Raw genomic sequence first — 19,782 nt, 5'->3', positions numbered from 1 at the left:
TGGGCCCCACCACAATGTATATGTCTTATCCATGCAAAGACAAAAATTTAAGCCCATTTAAATCTCATGCTAACCATACTACAGGAAACAATGGTGATTGAAGGCTCACCATTAAAAACTTCCCTAAAGGTCACAAAAGTTTTAGATGAATTTGACATTTGTGTTTTTCCTTCTTTCAAAGTCCATGTGACCTAATCAATATGTTAGATGGCATATAAACATTACAGTGGCCTGAGGAAGATTTTAATAGTGGGGTGTTCAATCATTAATGGTTTTTGTGTAGTCCACTTTAGATTTGAATTTGTTTTATTTTTGTGCTCATGTCCTAAATAATATGAAAAAAATAAATGACCAACATGGATAAAACATATATATTATGATGGAGCCTACGTAGCACCGTCCAATTGACACCTTGATATTGGCAGCGTCTGTGGACAATCAGCATTAGGTTTTACCCCCTTATCATGTAGAGCCTACTTTAGCGGATTTATTGTTTTGTTTTGTTTTGTTTTTTGTTTTTTGTTTTTTTTTTTTTTACATCCATTCCATCCATTTTCTTTTTCCCAGCTCATTTTAGGACCGTATCACACAAATTAACAAAATCAAAATTTATGGTGGACCATACCAACGAAAAAAATGTGGTGAATGACCAGCTCTTTGCATGCTACGAAAATTTTGATTAATCCTACCTTTGCATTTTCCCTTCGTTCGGGTGTATTTAACCTTATGAATGGATTTGATGACAAATAAACATTATGAATTTGCCTATGGTAGGTCTCAGGAAGTTTTTAGTGGTAGGCGTTCATTCACCAATGTTTCGTGTGGTGTGGTCCATGGAGGTGTTACGAGGGTAACACCTAATCCACTCCATCATGATGTATGTATTTTATCCAGGCCGTCCATCTGTTTTTTTCAGTTCTTTTTATGGCATGAGCCTCAAAATCAGGCAGATCCAAATCTTTTTATGGCATGAGCCTCAAAATCAGGCAGATCCAAATCTTAGGTGGACCACATCACATGAAACAGTAGTGACTGAATGGCCACGGGTGAAAAAAATTTTAGGAGCAATAGAAGTTTTGGATCAAGTCATATTTGTGTTTTCTCTTCATCTAGGTCAGTGTGATCTTATCAAAAGTTTGTATTGAAAATAAAATTTACGGTAGGCCTAGGAAGTTTTTAATGGTGGGTGTTCAATCAGCATTGGCTCCTGTTGTGTGGTCCACTTGAGATTTGGATCATTTAATTTTTGGGCTCAAATCCTAAAATGAGCCGATAAAACGTATGGATGGAGTGGATATACAATACATAAATCAAGGTGGGCCCACGGTCACGGCCTCACCTAACTCGGTGATCCCGAATCTACAGCCGGTGGAATTTCATACCACTTAGATTGCACCTTTGTACAGTACACACGCGTTTTCAATTCTGATAAGTAATGCTCGTAAATACGCAATCCAATCCATTAGTTTTGTTTCTTCCACTGACATAACCAAACCCCAAAAAATCTAATGGATAGAAAATTCATAAAATTTCTAATTTTTGTTCCCCAAATGAACGGTTAAGAAGGGAAAATAAAACAACGGTCCGCATCAACAGGAAAAGATCGATCTCTTGCATACGGTAATAATCAACATATAGACGGTCTGGATTACAGAACCATAAGTCCCCTACTAATCAGAATTGAAAATCCAAGTGTACTTTGAAAGATATGGACCAACGCATCACATCGTTCCTCATCCATGGATTGGCTCACGTGCTTTCTCCACCAATCATCTCCTTATCCAAAAGCTTGAACTGAAATAACTGTTTGTCCTCTCTCTCTCTCTCTCTCTCTCTCTCTCTCAATCTCTCTGCAATGGCTTCTCTCTCTTCATCTCTCTCTATTTTCTCCAACACCCCCTCTCACTCTCTCTCCTTCCACTCTTCTTCTCAGAATCCATTAAAGAGCTCAATTCCATCAACCAGATCCCATACTCCATCTCTCATTTGCTGCTCTTCCAAGAAGAAAACTAGCTTCACCGATCAGATTCTCGACTACATCGAAGGTATTTTAATCTTTTCTCATCAGATATCGATTTGGGTGTTACTTGTTTCATTCAATTTCATCCCGACGAATGCGATCTAGTCTTGGCAGGAAAATTCAATGAATTCCATGTTCAGTCCCGTGAATTCTTCTTCTTTAAATGGATTTTCTGTAAATCGGCGCACTTTTATCGTTGTGGATCATTTGACTTGTGGGTCCCACCATAGATGGGTGACAAATCAAAGAACCTCATCCATCAAACGGTTGATGTTATTCGATTGGTGAAATTTCTTCCCACTGCATATGGAATGCTAGCATTCCATTTGCAGGCATCATCCATCAAAGGAGAAGCCCACAGTCTGAGCATGGTATCATTTCCATCCGTGGTGCAGAGAGAGAGAGAGAGAGAGAGAGAGAGAGAGCATTTGGATTAGCAATGGCATATGTTCAGCTGGATTCATTGTTTGATCTGCAATAGATACCGAAACGGCTTTGAATTTCGTAATTATGAGTTAAATGGGGTTTTCTACATTCACACATGGTTGCATTTGCAGGCGGACCAAAATTGAGGAAGTGGTATGGAGCGCTGGATATACTCCCAAAAGATGGAGGTCTTGTAGATGAAGACGATGAATCGCCAGGTAGTTGAGTATGTATTCAGGAACGTTGCTTTTGGATTCTGAGGCCTTGAAGGAAATTGGGTGTGTTTGTTGATGCGCAGAAGCAGAGGAAATTCAAGATGCAGTGTTGGTGACGGACGGAGATAGTGAAATTGGTCAGGTGGGTCATTGCATTTGCCTGATTTTTCATATTTCCATCATCTCAATATGCAAATTCAGTAAATCTTCAGTCTTGATTTTGTCTTAGCTTGTGTAAAATTGAACTCCAATGAATGGAATGGGGTTATGACTTCTTTGGTCATGGACTTCTTCACTGAGATGGCAACTGCAATTCAATCCAATCGAGCATCCAAATGCAGCCTAATTCATGCAATCAAACCACTATGAAGGCATATAACATAGAACAATCAGAACTTCTAAAATGAGATGATAGCCATGTATTTTGGTCCATGCAGATGGTAATACTATCATTGATTTTAAAACGATCTCGAGTGAAGGCGCTTGTCAAGGATAAGCGGGCCATGGTTGAAGCCTTTGGGACTTATGTCGAGGTGAAAACATCACAAGAGATTTTCTCATGCATATCCATATAACAGACATTTCCAACATCGTTTCAATGATTTTTTCTAATTTGGTCCTGTTGTTCTGTGAGAAGTCAATGGCAGGAGATGTGAGCGATCGGTCCTTCCTTAAGAAGGCTCTGAAAGGCGTCCGTGCAGTGATATGCCCTCCAAATGTATGTATGTTCTGTTCCAATCAGTCCATCGATTCTCATTCCCATTTTCCAGACATGGTTTGAAGTGAGTGGATGGACTATACCCCAATAATCTTCTCGAGACCATCAGAGACATTCAACAGAAGAAAACGGCCAAAGCATTGACAGCTAGGATCTTACAATATGGAAGATTTTGGGAAGTGGTCCACCCAGATCACACGGTTCCTCGGATCAGATAGGCATAAATCATATCGGTTAGATTCTGGAAATTTGAATTTTATGTCATTACCAGAGAATCCATATTGAAATTAACTGGTGCAATGTTTGAATCTTTTCAATATAATGGCTTGCTTATACTCTTTAAGGGTGTTCTTGGGTGCTACTGAGAATTTGAGTTCTAATGCATTTTTCTCCCGATGTACATGTCAATGGCTGGATTTGAAATTAAGATTGTGGCCCGCTCAAGTGTCCAATAGGCCCTGAAATTTCAGAGAAAGGGGTTTTCCAGAATCCCAAGTTTGATGAATGGTTCAGCTTCTCAAACACTCGGCACATATCAATCAACAGCTTTCCCCTACAAATGCCAGTCTCTGCAGATTTAGGGAGAAATGAAAAGTGGGTGGCCTCCAAACGTGCCCTTTGATTACAGACTGAAAGCTTATTTTCATATCTCCATTGCAACAATATAAAATGGAAGAGAGAATGGCAGCATACCTTGTTTGGTGTCGGATGTGTATTTTCATTTGAGATGCTAATTCTCTTTACATCCTAATGAAAATCTTCACTTTGTATGACCCTCCAAACTCATACAAATGCATTTTCCTGCAGGGAGGATTCTTATCAGATGTCGGGAACATGAAAGGCATACAACATATCATTCTTCTTTCTCAGGTTTCCCGCTCACTCCATGCATGCATTCATGGTCCCATGTCAAAATAAAGCTGCGTTTGGATGCTCAACTGAACTGAATTGCAAAATTCAATTCAATGCAAAAGTAAACGGCGAAAGTAGGTCTTATACACTACTCAAACGGATAAGAATTACGACAATTTGGAGTCCTTGGAATGCATGTAATTACAAATGAAGTACAATGGCGCCACCCCACAATGGCCATTTCTTCTACATTGGATCATGCTATCGCAATTCAGTTCAATCGAGTGTCCAAACATGTCCTTTATATACTGGCCATGTATTATGGAGTTTTAATGAGATTGCAGTTGGCCGTTTATAGAGGCAGCAGTGGCATCCAAGCTCTCATGAACAGAAACGCGAGGAAGCTCGCCGAGAGAGATGAAGCAGCGGTGATTGCATCCGGCATCCCCTACACCATCATCAGAGCTGGCTCATTGCAAAATAGCCCCGGTGGTGAGCAAGGTTTCAGCTTTAAAGAGGTCTTCTTCTTCATCTTTTCTTCCTTTGTCATTGGAATGCTGCTGTCCACTTGATACACCTGCCATTGGGGTGCATTTGCAACAGATCCAGACAATTCATTAGGTGGGCACAGGCAGCATGAAAATCAGGCCTGTTTGGTCATCAGGTGGGTCACAAGTGGATTGCTGAATGCGGATGATCATTCGATTCTTTTCAATTGTCAATGGTTTTCGCTCACTGTTATGGGCGAAAGTGGACTGGTTTTCAGGCCATGGCACGATGCATGGTGGACCACGCCTGATGAACAATGGAATCTTCGTATCACAGTAGAGAGACCAACAATGATTGAAATATGGAAAGATGCAATGGTGCCAACTTCAGACTTATACGAAGCTGAAGAAAAATGTGTTTGGTACAAATTCAAATGAGATTTTAGCTGCATTTGTTCTCCAATGGAAGTTTCGGTGTTGAATGCAAACTGTCGCAAGCCATTCCATGGAGAGACATTAGCTGATTCTGGTCATGCAGTGGATGAAGCTGGCGAAAAATCTTTTGTGAGCTACATATTCTCAAAGACTCGACTCCACTTGAAACCAGATGAGTCAAGTAGCCTCAAAACCTCATATGAGTTTTTTCTGAGTTTTTCCAGTATTATTTAATATTTAAAAAACATAATCGTATATAATTAATTTCCAATTGTGATAAGTCAGTTTGGGTTTTTGTTGATTTTTACGATTTGTTTTTTGACTTGAGTCGGTTTTTCTTGAGTTCGCCGAGCTGTGACCAGATCGAGTTTTTCTGAGTCATGGTGAAATCTGGTTGAGTCAAGTTCAGTTTTTTCTAAGTTTTCTATCTATGCTACAGATGGACACCTAAGAAGGGAAATACAACAAATGATCCCCACCCAACTGAAAAAAAAAAAAAAAAAGTCCCAATATTGGATGCCAGGATCTCCTAACGTGGGAGATATCTGGGGAATTGTCCATGAACCCACAACACACCAATGGTCAAGATTGCTTAACCATGGACCCCACTTTTCAGAATCGAGCTACACATCATATAATAATTCTTTATTATTTTTCCTATTTCAGGGAAGCGCAACACAAGGAAGACTCAGCAAAGAGGATGCTGCTCTCATCTGTGTAGAGGCACTTGATGCAGTTCCACAGAAAGGACTGGTTTTTGAGGTTGGTTTTAAACAGTCAACATTACCATTTCATATAGACTCAAGTGGGATTGAGAGGAGATCCAGCCGACACTCTCTACACTGTACACGTGGCAATATGAACAATGATCTAAACTGATTCATTCATCTGGGACCACCATGAATGGCCTTAGTCGCTGTCACCATCATGGTTGTCGTGGCCTCCCCCCATATATTTGGGGTTGGAAGAACCATTGTGGGTCATGGACCAAAATCATCATTTTAAAATTGCATAGAAAAGCCACTATAACCCAATTAGTGAATTTATTTATTTATTTTCCTGAGGTTTTTACATGGTTGGGATCGTCCGATCATCGTGGCTTCTGTTTATAGTCCGTTTATGGATCCTTATGATAAGTGAATGGTTCTGATCATCATGATAAAAAACCATTTTGATTTTAAGCTTATTCTTTGCATAGGTGGTGAATGTGGGAGAAAAGGTTTCAGATTGGAAAGAATGCTTTGCATCTCTTATAACAATTGAGCAGCAGCTTCAATAATTTCAACGGCTGAACCAATTTCTAGCTGCTTCTCTGCTGTCTAAAGGCGTGTTTGGATTCGCTACCGAATCAAATTGCGATAATTTAGTTCAGCAAAGAAGAGCCAACCACTTCCAAGTTTGACATGGATGAACATAATTGCAATTTGGAGATGTACCCTCATCATAATTGCAATTTGCGACCAAAATCATCATTTTAAAATTGCATAGAAAAGCCACTATAACCCAATTAGTGAATTTATTTATTTTTTTTCCTGAGGTTTTTACATGGTTGGGATCGTCCGATCATCTTGGCTTCTGTTTATAGTCCGTTTATGGATCCTTATGATAAGTGAATGGTTCTGATCATCATGATAAAAAACCATTTTGATTTTAAGCTTATTCTCTGCATAGGTGGTGAATGGGGGAGAAAAGGTTTCAGATTGGAAAGAATGCTTTGCATCTCTTATAACAATGGAGCAGCAGCTTCAATAATTTCAACGGCTGAACCAATTTCTAGCTGCTTCTCTGCTGTCTAAAGGCGTGTTTGGATTCGCTACCGAATCAAATTGCGATAATTTAGTTCAGCAAAGAAGAGCCAACCACTTCCAAGTTTGACGTGGATGAACATAATTGCAATTTGGAGATCTACCCTCATCATATACCAAGGGCATGCAATTCACTTCACTCGTGCATCCAAACAGAACCTAAATCTTAGAGTGCTCAGCTTGTGAGACCATGTATGATTTGTTTCACAACGGGCGGGTAATAAAAGAAACTGCTGGCTTTCTTGTCGGAAATTCTTCTCAGATTGTGTTTGGCATGTTTTATTTATTTATGTATTGAAAATTTTTATTAAGCATGTTTTATTTATTTATGTATTGAAAATTTTTATTAAACAAAAGCGGAACAGAGAGAGAGAGAGAGAGAGAGAGAGAGAGAGAGAGAGAGAGAGAGAGAGAGAGAGAGAGAGAGAGAGAGAGAGAGAGAGAGAGAGAGAGAGAGAGAGAGAGAGAGAGAGAGAGAGAGAGAGAGAGAGAGAGAGAGAGAGAGAGAGAGAGAGAGAGAGAGAGAGAGAGAGAGAGAGAGAGAGAGAGAGAGAGAGAGAGAGAGAGAGAGAGAGAGAGAGAGAGAGAGAGAGAGAGAGAGAGAGAGAGAGAGAGAGAGAGAGAGAGAGAGAGAGTAGAATGACTGCTGGGCCAGCAGAGCCGCCAGAGGCCTTAACTCCTGCTCACTATCACACTCGGTTCCTTGTTTCTCAGAATTTGCACATAAGAACATAAATTTGAAGCTTCCTCGCTAATTTTTGCAATGGCCCAGGGTAAACTGTCATCCCTAATCCATTTGATCACATTGCTAAAATCTCTTTTAATAATTATGGGGCTAAGACAATGATCCACAGCTAATGGCATGTTTGGTTGCCGCTTAAAAAAGGGTTCATCGCATTTTGTTTAGTCATAATCATGTTTTAGAGATCAATGCCTTTGATAGAGGCCAAAAAATGTACCATGGCCTCTAATATGTAAGTGATATTAACTAGAACGAGATGAACTCATTTTTAAGCAGCAACCAACAGGTCCTACTTTTATGCCTTGAAGAAGGAAGTTGCTTTGGTGAAATTGGAGTCCCTCAAATCTAGTGGACCCAGTATTTCTAGAATTTCGTTGCTCCTGTGGTTCTTTGCTAAGCTGTAGATCCTTGCCAGGCCTGGGTAACCCCCAAAGAGCTTCCATCAAAATTGAGCTTGAAGAAACCGACAGGGGTGGTATGCTTTGAATTTTCTTTAGGTTTCAATGGAACCCTTCGCTGCAGATCAATCAAAATGAAAGGGAGATGTTATAAGATGGACAGAAATGGGGCAATCAAGGAACCAAAACGAATGTAGATGGAAACATGGATATTGAGATGAATGAGTGGTAAGACAGGAATGATAGAATTAGAAGTGAAGACATTCAAGAGAACTTAGGCATAGCCCGGATAGGTGAGAAGATAAAGGAAAGTAAGCTTAGATGGTCTGGCCATGTGTGTATTGAAGACCATGAACAGGGGTCAGTTTGTTCAAGTTGGGGAAGGCCCAAATAGGAATTTGGTGGCAGGAGTAAGAAAATATTTGATGCACTATAATTAAACTGAGGATATGGTCCTGGAGTGGAACACCATAACATGATTTTGCATAGCCGACCCCAGTAAATTAGGATAACAGTTAGATGATGATGATGAATTATGTATTTTTTCTATCTTGGATATGTTTTTTTTTTAAAAAAATAAAATAAAATTTAATGCTTTCATTTAACTAATATCACTATAATGATACATTTTTACTATACAATTGAATGTGTCAAAGGATGCATTTTTTGAGTCCCAATGTTTCACTCTGTTTCAGTATCCAAGATCTAACACCATAGCCATGAAGATGAAGCTGGGTCAAGAAGAGTGAATAAGATGGAATAAGGGTTCAGCCGTTAAAGAACATATACAAGTTCCAACACTATTCATGGCAGTTAGCACATATCCTAGTATGGAAACCCGAACTCTCCTCTGTTTGTGTGTGTGATAACAACAAAAACCCAAAACAAGAAGATGAGTTGCAACATTCTGACACGGGTGGCACCAAAATTTCAATGTCGAAAACTCAAAAACAGGCAAACCTTGCTTGACTTTTAAGGTGGCCAGCATAGAACAAAACAATAAAAATATCGATGCTTCTGAATTAATCATGGATGTTCAAAGAGATGTCCGAAATCACTTCATAGGCAAGAGAAACCCATGTCACTCCTGTTTTCTCTCATTGGAGCAGTCAGAAGCTTGGCCCACCACTGCAAATAATATCCAAATCCATCACCCCAAAACCTGGCAGTTCAATGAAAGAAAAAATCAGAAACCTATATGAATAACAGCTGAAGAAAGGTCAACAAAAAGCTGAAGAAAGTAAAAAGAGGCAGGGTGCAAATGACAGGGCCAGGATAGCTGCACCATATCTTTTGAGCTTTCAGATTGCACTCAGGACTAGAATATAGGCCTGTGGGAGAGCTTTGGCCTGAAATGCAACACTAAATCACAAAACGGGCCGGGCCCCAACTGATTTTTATGCCTGGTTAAAAATTGGGCCATTCCAGGACTGCTTTGAACTCAGCCAGCTCAATGCCACCCTTAAGCTTCACCGTTGCCAGCCCATGTTCCCCAAAAAATCCCACAGATTGGAAGACAGAAGATGTATAATATTGGGCCTCTTTCTTGATTGTGGAGCACAGCTGAATTTTCCCTCTTAACCATCTATCTGTAGATCTATGATTCTTCCAGTCTTGGGGATTTTGTTTGTTGCAACATGGGCCATCCACTGCCCGCAACATCAACTGTTTGGATCACTGAAAATTGAGCTGCACTTGCCCCCACTTGTACAAACTGAAACAAACCTCATGCAAAAGATGAAGAAGAAGAAGAAGAAGACAACGAAAACAACTCGCAACATTCTTAGAGAGCAAGGTCCAAGTTGGAATCCCCCTTATGAACATGCTGACTCAGGTCATTGCCACAGTTGCTTCGGTCTTTCAACTGGGCAGATCAATTACACTGACATTGAAAGTTGGTATTCGAGACGAGAAAACTCAAATTATCACCTCTGACTAGGTTTAACTCAACCGGAGTCGGAGTGTTTTGGATGGATTTGTGAAAAACCAAGCGTATGTATAAACTCATCTTTGGTTTCAACAGGTTTGAGTTGTTCAAGTCATCGAACCTTGTCATTAAGCATGTCATTTTTGGTTGCAAAGTCAATCCAACAAAGCTAGCAGGAGCTGCTCGATGCCAATGATAAGATCGCATCCCCTTGCTCATCTTTGGTTTCAACAGGTTTGAGTTGTTCGAGTCATCAAACCTTGTCATCAAGCATGCCGTTTTTGGTTGCAATGTCAATCCAACAAAGCTAGCAGGAGCTGCTCGATGCCAATGATGAGATCACATCCCCTTACACAACTAGTTTTTCCAATAAAAATTCATTGACAAAAAAAATAAAATAAAAAATGTTCTACTTTTATTTAGGTCAAACTCGGGCTGACATCCTAGCATGAGGCAATGCAATAGATGTATGGAGTGGATTTCATAGAATCGTCATGGTAGGGCCCATGGCGTGCAGCGTTTGTGCATGGCTCCCTAGTAGTGCTGTCCACATAGGCTACATGCAGAGAAGAAGAGGGTAGGCTACTTTTAAATAAGCTGCTTTTTTGTGGGTAAAATCTAGACTGTTGCAAGATTTCAGAGGTGAAGTCTGAACCATTCAACCAACAACGGTCACAATTTTTAGTTCCCAGGAAATCCCTACCTTTATTAGAAATGTATTCCCATTTCCTTTTAATATCCCAACCTTACGGAAACTGATTGCAGGGGTAAAAATGTCCAGAAGTTGCCCACATTATATATAGTATAGATAGATTTGAACCAGAGCAAGAGCAAATTTCTGAAGTATCTCCTCTAGCCACTAATCCCTTTGGACTCTTGAAATCCAAACCAATATATTTAAAAATACTTCCAAAACCAATAGATTCCATTCTGAATTATTTGAAATATAGGTCCTTTCTTTTTTTTTATGAGAAACAGCCCTTAAAACTTATCTTGAAAATTACTAACAAAAAAGGCACTCACAGAGTTAGCTGAGTTTCTGGCGCCACGGAGAGATCATCACTGTCCAAAGTTCAATGTCGGTGGCATTGCAGAGCCAATGTAACGGAGGTGAACTTCTTGAGGCAGAAGGTGATATTTAATCGAGAGGTCTTCGAATATTTTCTTCAACTCGAAGATGAGATCAGATCTACGGCTAATCTTTTCACCCATGTTCTGAAAGTTCGTGGTGTGGTTGATCAATAGAGCCATGTTCATCTTATTCATATTCTTGATCTCCTTGACCACTAAGTTGTGGTTAGGTTGCCAGTGCTGAGGTTTGCTCTCTATGTACCTGGTAAGCCCAAAAAGGAACTTCTTCAATGAAGACGGTTTCGTGATATAAATAAACAAACAAATAAAAGAAGATCAGCTTTCGAAACTCCCCGGTTACTCCACAAAGAACCCTACACTAAGAGTTTCATACAGGTGTGGTGTGGGGGGGGGGTGGGGTGTGTGTTTCAATGGGCTGGGAATTGGATAACCAAAGGGCTGTCATCAGCCTTGACCCAACAAGGGGTGGGAAGAGGGCATGTCGAGCCCACTAGGCCCACGGGCCTAATCATGGGGCACGATAGATAAAATGGGCTAGACAAGTTTGGGCTAGGGCCTAGCAACTTTTGTTCTAAAACATAACCTGTTTATGGCCGTCGTGGGCCAAATTTTTGCCTAGCCTTGGAGGGAGGGGGGCTAGGCATGTATTTTCATGCCCGGAAAATGGACAGACCAGGGTCTGGCTTGCCAAGGCCTGGCTCAGATCCTGCCCACTGACAGCCCTAGTGCAGGACATGAACATTTAAATATGCTATGCAAGAGTTCAAGCTTTAGATCATACTAGTTCAGAAACAATCACACAAAATTTCACATCCCACAAAAAGGTCAAGCATTCAACAAAGCGGAATCTATGCGGGTCCAGGCTTACACATGCTAAGGCTGGATCAATTAAAGTCGTAGACCAAACAATGATCAAAGGGGAGTAAATTCATCCACACATGCACAAAAATATTTCCCCAATCCAAGGGATTCATAGGTTTCAATTTGGAGAACCCTAGGGTTAAAGAAAATGGCATAAAATTAGGAATTTAGGATAAACTAGGGTTAGGGTTAGGGAAATCAGGTAAGATAGGAATAAAAGAGAGGAGAGAGTGAACCTAAAGCCAACCCGCGCATGTGGACAGTAGGCCAGGCCTGACGCACGTGCGTTGATGGCTGACCGCATGTGCGTGGGGCCCACCAACCCAAAAAGTAACACCTTAGGTCTGGTCGGCCAGGAGTGGGCCACACTCCCACCAAATTTCAGCCCAATCCGATATCCGATCCGTGCGTGGTGCTCCGCCGAAGTTTCAACCATCTTGCAGGCCAGATTCTGGAAATCTACTGTAGAGGAGGATTAACTACAAAGTGGTAATGGATTTGAAGATTGAATGGTTGTAGGAAAAGTTGGATATGGATGGTAGAAGATGGGGACAAATCGGAATAGGTGTGGCTTCGTACCACGGTGGTAATCCTTCGAAGAAGGGAGGGTTGTGGAGAGTTTTGCACCCAATTAGGTTTTCACAACTCAGAGAGGAGTAGGAAAAAAAGCAGAAATTTTATTCAATCTTTGATGAGAAAAAAAAAAACTACAGGGAGTGCCTATTTATAACAAAATCATATACTCCAAAACTCATGCCATGTGCGCACCCTATTACTTAGAAACAAAGTAATAAAAAATAACAACTAATCAAAGCAATTTAAACTATCCATAATATTCCTAATAACAATAATAAGCAAAACACAAAGTACTAGATTATTTAGAATAGTGGGCCACAATCATGAGAACCCATGGTGGGATTCATATACCGATCAGGTCTACTCCAACGAACCAAAACGCAGTCCTCTAACTAGGAGGCCCTCTCTGAACGTCGTTATCAATCCAGATCGATGGTGGGGCCCTCCTCCTCCTTGTGTACGTGCATAGGGGGGCGTGCATGTGCGCGTGATGTCCCCATCATAAATAAAAGTCATGCCTGGATATTTCCAGATAGATAGACATGAAGAATAGGTTATATCAACACAATAGTGCTCTTCATTGTGCATTTACATAAAATCTATGTATGTAGCTTGATAATAATTACATTGAACATACTAGGGGATCGGGCACGTGCAATCCACATGGAGAGGGTAGGGTAGAGAGAACAAGAGAGGGATGGGGTAGAGAGAATAGGAGAGGGTACGTGCAATCCACATGAAGAGGGTAGGATAGAGAGAACAGGAGAGGGGTGGGGTAGAGAGAACAGGAGAGGGTACGTGCAATCCACATGGAGAGGGTAGGGTAGAGAGAACAAGAGAGTGAGATAGAGGGAACGGTGAGGCTATAGGACGGTGCATGTACACACAAAGAAGGGTTCAGTGATAGTTGACCCATTCCAATTTTTTCCAATATGTGACCCACTCAAGCTTAAATCTCCATCGTTTTTTGTCTAACATCTAACATGAGCCGATACAACAAATGCATGGAGTGGATGTCACATATTTACCACGGTGGGCCCACAGAGCCTTTGTCGCACGAACTCCTAATAGTACGCCTTCTAGTGGGCTACAAGCAAACTGGAGAAGTGGGTGTGGTCTACTCACATGGAGTTGAAAGGACGGATATACCTTTGGGTCGAAGGGCTAAACTGACGAAAAAACAAAGGTTTTGATGCTCCCCACAACTAGTTGCAAGGGTAAAATTGACCAAACGGTGCATGTGTAATATATAAAACAAATATCTGCTTATTATCATCATTTATCAAGAGCTGAAATGTGCATAACGTTGTCTAGACAGCTAAATGACCTGGACTGTCCAGATGATGCTGTTCATGTTGTTGAAAAATGATGGCCCATACTCATTACCATGGATGCTGTTCATGTTGTTGAAAAATGATGGCCCCATACTCATTACCATGGTAAGCGCCCGCGAACTACATATTGTTTGAGCAAACAGAATGGCTAAAGATGCATATGCGATGTCATAAACTGAACATAGCTTGATCTAATACAGAGTACAGAACAGAAGGCAAGGGTTTATAACGTACATTTTTATCCTTTCTTTGAGAGCTCCGATACTATCCATCGAAGTTGAAACATCAACTGCAAACTCCACAGAATCACCCATGTTTGGACTTCGGTAGAAGTTGCTGATGGGTCTAGTTGCCAACACCGAATTTGGATAGTATATTTTCTCATTGTCAAACCTCAAGAAGATTGTCGTCAAAATATTCATCTCTTCGACAACCATCTGCAAGGTTACAGTTCATCAAGTAAATATAACAAAATAAAAGGTTTTACTATGCCCACACAAATTCATGCAGCCAACCCCAATTAGTTGGGATAGGGCTTAGATAATGATGAGGATGCTAGGCCCACACGTATCAAATAAGGAAGTACATCTACATGGCAACATGTTCCAGCATGGCACATGGGTGGGAGGTCCATGACCATCAGGTGGGTCCCACTGTATCGATTTATCTATTTATTTTGATAAGCATCCCCACTGTATAGAAGCACTGGCCCAAAAATCAGGACTTTCAACTCATCAGGTGGGCCACAATATAGAAACAGACAACATTCCTAGAGGAGCTTAGAACTTTTTTTCTCAATTGCACATTTGTTTTGAAATTTGTGTCCTGCCAGATTAGTGGTCATGCCTGATTTCTGGACCAGGGATCGACATGATGGGACCCACCCGATGGGCGTCTTGGATCTCACATGTGTGAACACCAGCACATGTGGTAGCAGGTAGATGGGATGCCATATACACAAATGGGCTTAGCAACACTCACAAAATAGATGTCAACTTTAGGGAGCTACCTGCACTCCATCGATAACACAACGGTCGCCAACATCAAATGGGTGCATTACGAATATGAATATGATGCCTTCAAATATGGTTTTGCAGGTGTTTCCAAACATGAAAACCACCACCAATATCTGAGATGAGATGAACACGAGCACTTTGGTTGATGCGAACTCCATCAAAAGCAGCCATATGATTATAATTAAGACGATCACGACCCCTGTTACTAGCTTGTTCAACTGTTTCACCGCTGTTTTGGTGTCATTCAGGGAATGTGCTAGTGATTTGCGTTCAAGGTAGACCTTAACCTGAAAAACAAGACCAGAAAAACATGTTGGCTACTAATATTGGAAAATTAGGCAATCCCTCAAGTTAAGATATGAACTTTTTCTCGGCTAGAGAAAAATTTCCATGTTCTTTCCATGAAATGATTTGACAGTGTAGGTTTCTTATTATTGTTGCTATTCAATCAGACACGAGACCACTCGTGTTAACAAATGGCCCATATTCGGTGAAATGTGTACGATTAAAATAGTGCCGAGTGTGCCAGAGTCTTACTCAACTCGAGTTCGATTAAACGCTTGCAACCCCAGGCGTCAAATCAGCCGTAGGATTAAACCTATGAAGGTTTACTTGACTTTTAAGGCACCAATGTGCAGCGATCAGGCGATTTGGAAGGGGAGGGTTAGTCCTTTCAAATGAGATGTTTTTGTCTTGAGCTAAGGACTTTTCTTTCAACAATGATTATAGCTCTCAGGTTCTCCAATGACACAATAATGGAATAATAAAAGATAAAGGCGAAATGCCAATTTTATTGATTTGGGATTAAGATCAGTATAATAAGCAAGAACATAAATAAACAAAGAAAATAAAAGATAAAACCAAGATGGATAGTGTTGCGCTATGAGAGAGGGGTTGTGTGATGGCTTGGTTTGTGCCTCCAACTCTTCTCCGGGCATTGTTTACATAGTCAGGGAAGGGCAGTTGCCATACCAAAATTTCCATATCGTTAGAGATCCAAATAGTCAGCTGTGTGTATCTTCTTAATTTTTCAAAAGCACATGGCCAATTGTATCAGGCCACGTGTACAGGAAGGATCCCGTAAGATGAGAGAATTTTTAGCCCATCCATAAAAGAAAAATCAGTGGTGAAAACAAAAGATATGAACCTGCCCAAAGGAGAAATTGGAGGAAAGCCATGAAATGAAATGAACCATCAAAGGATAACTCTCTCGCTCAGACTAGAAGATACAAATTAACATGTGCTCTATTGCATTACTTTCGCAGCATTTGAGATTCAAACACAAGGAAGACCGTGTGGAGATCTGAAAACAATCTTACCACCCAGTTCCTCAAAGCCGACTTCTTGATCTTTCCAGTTTCTGCAGCACCTTCGAAATGCGGAAGCACACTTGCCACCTCCTCCTTACTCAAGAACCTCATAAGGTCCTCCACATCAATACACCTGCCAAAACAACCGATAAGGCTTATATAGTCCAAGGAAAACCAATCATCCCAACATTTAAAAAAAAAAAAAAAAACACTCAAATATGGCTCCTTACTTGCAATTGGGCTTGGCAACATTTTTGAAAATTTTATAAGCAGCAGCCTTCGCTTCCAACTCGCTAGTAATCTCCTGATCTTTCTGCTCAACCCACTCTTCATCGATGCTCTCATCAATCGTATATGAAATCGTGGACAATCCAGAGCTCGTTATCGTGTTAACCAGCCGTTTCATGGTCCATGCCGAGACCTTCTCTTGCTTCATCTTATGAAGCTTCCCCACATCAATCACCTTTTGTTGCTCCCCTCCCTTCCCATTCTCCACACTCCTCAAACTCAACTGGGCACTCTTGGTCCTCCCAACCTGCTCAGCCATCTCCATCGATGGAGGCCCCGAGAGGGTCTGAAGAAGATACTGATGATAAATCGATTCTTGAATCCGATCAAAGAATGTATTGACGTGGAATGAAGAAGCTAAGATCTTGACCAACAGAGTCTTCACCAACCATATAACAGCTCCAATCAGAACCGTACCAAGAGTCCTCGACACATAATTCAAGACCTTGCTGGTTGTCTTTGATCGCTCAACCCCGCAATCAAACAGCAGAGACCAACTGAGGAGAACCAAAGCCGACCAAATACAGACCTGAACACTTCTCTTCAAACCATGAACAAAATACAGAACCTTCTTCTTGAGTATGAAATTCAGTTCGATCAAGAAAACAAGGACATATATAAACCAACCAGAAACCAAGCGGCCGCAGAAGATCACTATCACCATCAGGCACCATTTCCAGATTTCCAGACCCCAGATCATGAAGTTCTGCAATTCGTTAACGGTCAGGCTTGTGATCAGCAATGCGGTCGCACAGAGCAGTGAGACCCACTCGAACAGGACCCTGAATTTCAATTTCCTGCACCATTTCTCACGTCCAGGGACATCACAACTTTCATAAATCTCTTCCTCTTCTTCCTCCACCGCAAGCGACCGTGGGGTCATCGTGGTGCTCTTGAGATTTTCCTTGGGAGTGATAGGAGGAGCTCGGTTTGGCGAACTCCAGTAAGGTGAAGTCGAGCCTTTCGTTGGGAGATGTTCTTCCACCTGTTTCAAAGCAGATGGATAGGGCAATTCAACATATCTCGACTTAGGCTTTGAGACCATCGATCTTGAGAGTGAACGGTAGGTTAGGGTTTCAGTTTGGGGGTGCTTTGGAGGCTTGTTTGGACTCGGACAGAATTTCACGGTTTCAGGGGAAGGGCTGCTGCCAACTAACGTTGAAGCAGAAACGGAGACTTTCGATTTCAGATGGTCAATATCTGAGAATCCAGAATCGGAATCCTTCGGATCATTAGACAGCGGAGACGCAAGGATTGGGCTAGCAGATTCCGATTCCTTTGAAAAGGAGCAAGATCCTGCATCTTTTAATGAATCTCTGCAATCCCTGATCTGATTCTTAGCCTTTGAAGCTTCTTCTTCTGAAATTACCAAAACAACATCGTCTTTCTCACCTTTGGTGTAAGCTTTGCCATTCAAATCCATGGAAAAACACTAGAACAGACTCGATTAAGGCCAGACCAGACTTTACACGATCGAGGACAAGAACCCGGCAGTTATTCAGCTTCAAAGCGTGTACGGGGTTTTCCGGCACTAAACGGCCGGAAAACAGGACAGCGCCTAAATCCGGCGAGATTTTCACACGAGCTCATCAGCTTTTCGGCGGGTTCCCGGCCAAACGAGGACGGGGTTTTAACTTCTCCGGCGACGATAAGCTTTTTCGGCAGAATGGCCGGGAAAACCGGACATGAGATTTTTCGGCAGTATCTCCCGCCCGAAAAGGAGGAAATGAATTGAATCGACTGGATTCTTCAACTTCTACCGTTAGGATGACCTCTTCCGGCAGAACGGCGGGAAATTCAGATATGAAATTTTCCCGCTGTATCTCCAGCGGGAAAATGAGGAAATGAGCAGAATCCACCGGATTCTTCAACTTCTCCAGCCAGGATGAGCTTTTCCAGCAGAAAAGCCAAGAATGCCAGAAATGAGCTTTCCCGTCAGTATCTCCGTCGAGAAAAGGAGGAGGTGAACTGAATACCGGATTCTTCAACTTCTTCGGCGGAGATAAGCTTTTCCGGCAGTATTTCCGACCAAAGCTGCCGAGAAAAGCGGGGCGAGAACGTTAGTACACGGAGGACTCTCGCCTCTTTTCCGGCGGTTTTCCGGCAGAAAACTACTATTCCTACTGATTTCCTCAAAATGACGATATCCGAATCGGATTTTTTCCGGGCGGATTTCCAAAAAAATCACAATCTTTTTCTCTGCTCTATACCAGATTGGATTTTTTTTGCAGGAATTTCCGGTCAAAAAATCGCCGGAAAATATAGCAGCAGCCTTTCACCGTCTTATTTAACTGCAGACGTAGAAAAATGGAGAAAGAGAAGCGGGCACGTGACGAATATGCGGTTTCAAGCTTGGGTTTTATATAGTGCACTCGAGTGCCCTGTCTATTCGATACACGTGAGGATTTCCTATGTACATGTGGTAGATAAATCGAATCCAAGCCGTCCAAATGTAAGGAATCTCTCTAGATGGATTACATCCGAAAATTTTAACCGGAAGATTGCTGATCAGGTAATCAACAGTAGGATGAGTGTATCATACGGTAAAAAATTCTCGGCAAGATAGTGGAAGCTGATTGGCAGGTGTACCTCACACCAACTGTATAACTGCTACGCTAATGTCAGCAAGTTTTTTAAGTCTGATCATGATGTATTTGTTATATCCAAAACGTACATTCATTTGGCCAGCTCGTCTTTTGGACTGTACTAAGAGATTGGATGGAAAATAAATGTTAGGATGGGTCCTACAAAATTTTTAACCGCAAAAGTTATTATCTTCGCTGCTGTTTGTAACGTGGTGCATATGATATTTTGATATGATTATTTTTTACCGCAAGTTCAACCGTAAAAGTCATTATCTTCACTGCTGTTTGTAGTGCGGTGGGTATGATCCTTTGATTGGATTTATTTTTTGATAATACTCTAAAATGATCTCTTAAAAAGAGATGAATGGTGTAGTATAATAAATACATCAATGATGGGGCATGTAACTTTGATCTCCTGTGAACGGAAGCGGAAGGGGTGGTCTACACCACACCAGCTATATAGCTGCTGTAGGTACGTGTCGTGCAGACACTCCTCGAGCTCTAAGTTGTACGAACAGTTCAAGGATATAAAGTTATATGGGGCCACATTGATATATTTACTATATTTACATAATTTATCTATTTTCAGAGGTCATTTTAGAGCATAATTCAAAAATTGAATCATATCTAAAGATTATTTGAACCGCAACACATAGTAGCGGAGATAATGACTTTCACAATTAAAAAAGTAGCC

At 41.3% G+C, this 19,782-nt stretch overlaps 2 protein-coding genes across 7 annotated transcripts; one reads left to right on the top strand and one right to left on the bottom strand.

The window, feature by feature from the left end:
• The first annotated feature begins 1,700 nt into the window (after positions 1–1,700).
• On the top strand, positions 1,701–7,211 carry LOC131227357 (uncharacterized). Of its 3 annotated transcripts, none has more exons than XM_058223144.1 (9): positions 1,701–2,045; positions 2,578–2,664; positions 2,745–2,803; positions 3,099–3,194; positions 3,299–3,383; positions 4,187–4,249; positions 4,592–4,749; positions 5,821–5,916; positions 6,826–7,211. In XM_058223144.1, the coding sequence occupies exons 1-9, from the start codon at positions 1,856–1,858 to the stop codon at positions 6,904–6,906; spliced, it is 915 nt and encodes a 304-aa protein (XP_058079127.1). In that variant the 5' UTR covers positions 1,701–1,855; the 3' UTR covers positions 6,907–7,211. The 3 variants fall into 3 exon arrangements, with proteins under 3 accessions (XP_058079127.1, XP_058079126.1, XP_058079125.1); XM_058223143.1 differs by lacking the exon at positions 6,826–7,211 and adding an exon at positions 6,353–6,576 and having other exon boundaries at positions 1,707–2,045; positions 3,299–3,379; positions 4,576–4,749; XM_058223142.1 differs by having other exon boundaries at positions 1,708–2,045; positions 3,299–3,379; positions 4,576–4,749.
• On the bottom strand, positions 4,069–18,848 carry LOC131227356 (mechanosensitive ion channel protein 10-like). 4 transcript variants are annotated; one of them, XM_058223139.1, is made up of 7 exons: positions 18,036–18,848; positions 16,446–18,005; positions 16,225–16,348; positions 14,899–15,192; positions 14,124–14,326; positions 11,050–11,359; positions 8,832–9,261 (listed from the first exon to the last, which is right to left on the bottom strand). In XM_058223139.1, the coding sequence occupies exons 2-6, from the start codon at positions 17,924–17,926 to the stop codon at positions 11,086–11,088; spliced, it is 2,376 nt and encodes a 791-aa protein (XP_058079122.1). In that variant the 5' UTR covers positions 17,927–18,005; positions 18,036–18,848; the 3' UTR covers positions 8,832–9,261; positions 11,050–11,085. The 4 variants fall into 4 exon arrangements, 3 of the variants coding, with proteins under 3 accessions (XP_058079123.1, XP_058079122.1, XP_058079124.1); XM_058223140.1 differs by lacking the exon at positions 11,050–11,359 and adding an exon at positions 4,069–4,180 and having other exon boundaries at positions 9,176–9,261; positions 16,446–18,848; XR_009162223.1 differs by lacking the exon at positions 11,050–11,359 and adding an exon at positions 4,109–4,180 and having other exon boundaries at positions 9,060–9,261; positions 16,446–18,848.
• Positions 18,849–19,782: the final 934 nt, after the last annotated feature.

This window comes from Magnolia sinica, chromosome 15, assembly GCF_029962835.1.
Source record: "Magnolia sinica isolate HGM2019 chromosome 15, MsV1, whole genome shotgun sequence".
Lineage (NCBI taxonomy): Eukaryota > Viridiplantae > Streptophyta > Magnoliopsida > Magnoliales > Magnoliaceae > Magnolia > Magnolia sinica.
The sequence above is the reverse complement of the archived record's forward strand: the minus strand, read 5'-3'. Positions and strand labels throughout refer to the sequence as shown.

Excerpts from the sequence above, each read along its gene's own strand:
- LOC131227357 (XM_058223142.1), top strand. The coding sequence starts at position 1,856 with ATGGCTTCTCTCTCTTCATCTCTCTCTATTTTCTCCAACACCCCCTCT. Across the intron at positions 2,665-2,744 it reads TGAAGACGATGAATCGCCAG|AAGCAGAGGAAATTCAAGAT; the intron begins GTAGTTGAGTAT and ends GTTGATGCGCAG. Across the intron at positions 3,195-3,298 it reads CCTTTGGGACTTATGTCGAG|TCAATGGCAGGAGATGTGAG; the intron begins GTGAAAACATCA and ends TTCTGTGAGAAG.
- LOC131227356 (XM_058223139.1), bottom strand. The coding sequence starts at position 17,926 with ATGGATTTGAATGGCAAAGCTTACACCAAAGGTGAGAAAGACGATGTT. Across the intron at positions 16,349-16,445 it reads GTTGCCAAGCCCAATTGCAA|GTGTATTGATGTGGAGGACC; the intron begins GTAAGGAGCCAT and ends TTGTTTTGGCAG. Across the intron at positions 14,327-14,898 it reads GTGTTATCGATGGAGTGCAG|ATGGTTGTCGAAGAGATGAA; the intron begins GTAGCTCCCTAA and ends GTAACCTTGCAG.